Source organism: Bison bison, unplaced genomic scaffold, assembly GCF_000754665.1.
Source record: "Bison bison bison isolate TAMUID 2011002044 unplaced genomic scaffold, Bison_UMD1.0 scf7180017864167, whole genome shotgun sequence".
Lineage (NCBI taxonomy): Eukaryota > Metazoa > Chordata > Mammalia > Artiodactyla > Bovidae > Bison > Bison bison.
In genome coordinates, this window is record NW_011494739.1 from 1,894,045 (window position 1) to 1,895,275 (window position 1,231).

General features: G+C 59.8%; 1 protein-coding gene across 1 annotated transcript in view; it reads left to right on the plus strand.

The window, feature by feature from the left end:
• The window catches only part of RBCK1 (RanBP-type and C3HC4-type zinc finger containing 1), a 17,576-nt gene that overhangs the window by 12,072 nt on the left and 4,273 nt on the right, over positions 1–1,231 (plus strand). The window contains exon 7 of the mRNA XM_010841891.1: positions 123–283. Coding sequence (XP_010840193.1) covers positions 123–283 — 161 coding nt within the window. The remainder of the gene's footprint in view (positions 1–122; positions 284–1,231) is intronic.

A 1,231-nucleotide genomic window follows, 5' to 3' on the forward strand; every position in this document is an offset into this window, starting at 1 on the left:
CATCCTACCCCCTCACCCGGTCCTGCCCTCCCCCGCCAACCCTGACCCGGTCCTGCCCCCTTCCTGGTCTGCCCGCCCCTGAGACCCTGACCCGCCCCGCGGCCCCACCCCCGTGTGCCCAGCGGAAGCAGCAGCAGCAGGAAGGCAACTACCGGAAGCACGTGCAGCTGGATCAGCGGAGCCTGGTTCTGAACACAGAGCCCGCCGAGTGCCCCGTGTGCTACTCGGTCCTGGCTCCTGGCGAGGCCGTGGTGCTGCGCGAGTGTCTGCACACCTTCTGCAGGTGCGGCCCGACTCCCGGCCCTGGCTATGTAGTACCCTGGGCTGGAAGGGGCTGGGGCCCAGGACTCAGCTGTTTGGGCATCCTCACAAACTTGGGAGGTAGGCACCATTTCCTCATCTTGCAGAGGAGGGATGTGAGGTACAGAGAGGCTGCATAGCTCAGACATTCTGGCACCAGAGCCCGCACCTTTCCGCACCACCGCTGGGCCCATGCAAGGGCAGTGAGTCCCTTGCCTACAGCCTGGGCCAGCCCGGCCCTGCCGCTTGCTGGTGGACAGTCTGCCCTCTGAGGCTCTCCTCCTGGCCCTGAATGTGGAGAGCATGTCCTCCTTCACAGCACACATTTGATGAGCTGCTTTGGGTGCCAGGGACTGTGGACTAGGCCTGGGAATCCCCAAATGCCCACAAAAGCTCAGTTTCTGCGTCCTGAAGCTTACCTTCCCGTGGTCAGGCTGATGTTAATCAGATAATCACTGATATAATTGTAAATTGTGTCATAAGTGTCAGTGGCTTTTTATAAGCAACGGAGGCCCTGCCCTAGAACAGGTCAGGGAAACCCCTAGGCAAGCTATGTTTGAGCAGACCAGGGGATCCATCGTGGGTACGTGCCTGGCCTGCCTGCAGCAGTAAGGGGTCAGTGTGTCTGGAGCAGAGGGATGGAGCAGGTAAGGCATAGGGACAGAGAGGTATTAGAGAGGGTGAGTTACCAGGGCTCTCAGGTTTGCTCTGGGTGGGGTCGGATGGGAGGTTATGAGGAAGGACATGGCTGATCCAGGAAGTCCAGTGAAGAGGCTTCTACAGTTCTCAGGTGAGGGGTGAGGCAACCTTGGCTGGAGCAATATGGTTAGCAGTGAGGTGGACAGACAAGGTGGGTTGATGGGAGGAACCAGAAGAAAGGAAGAAACTGGGGAGGAGCCAGCCCAAGGTCAGGCCTCACCATGTGAGGGCC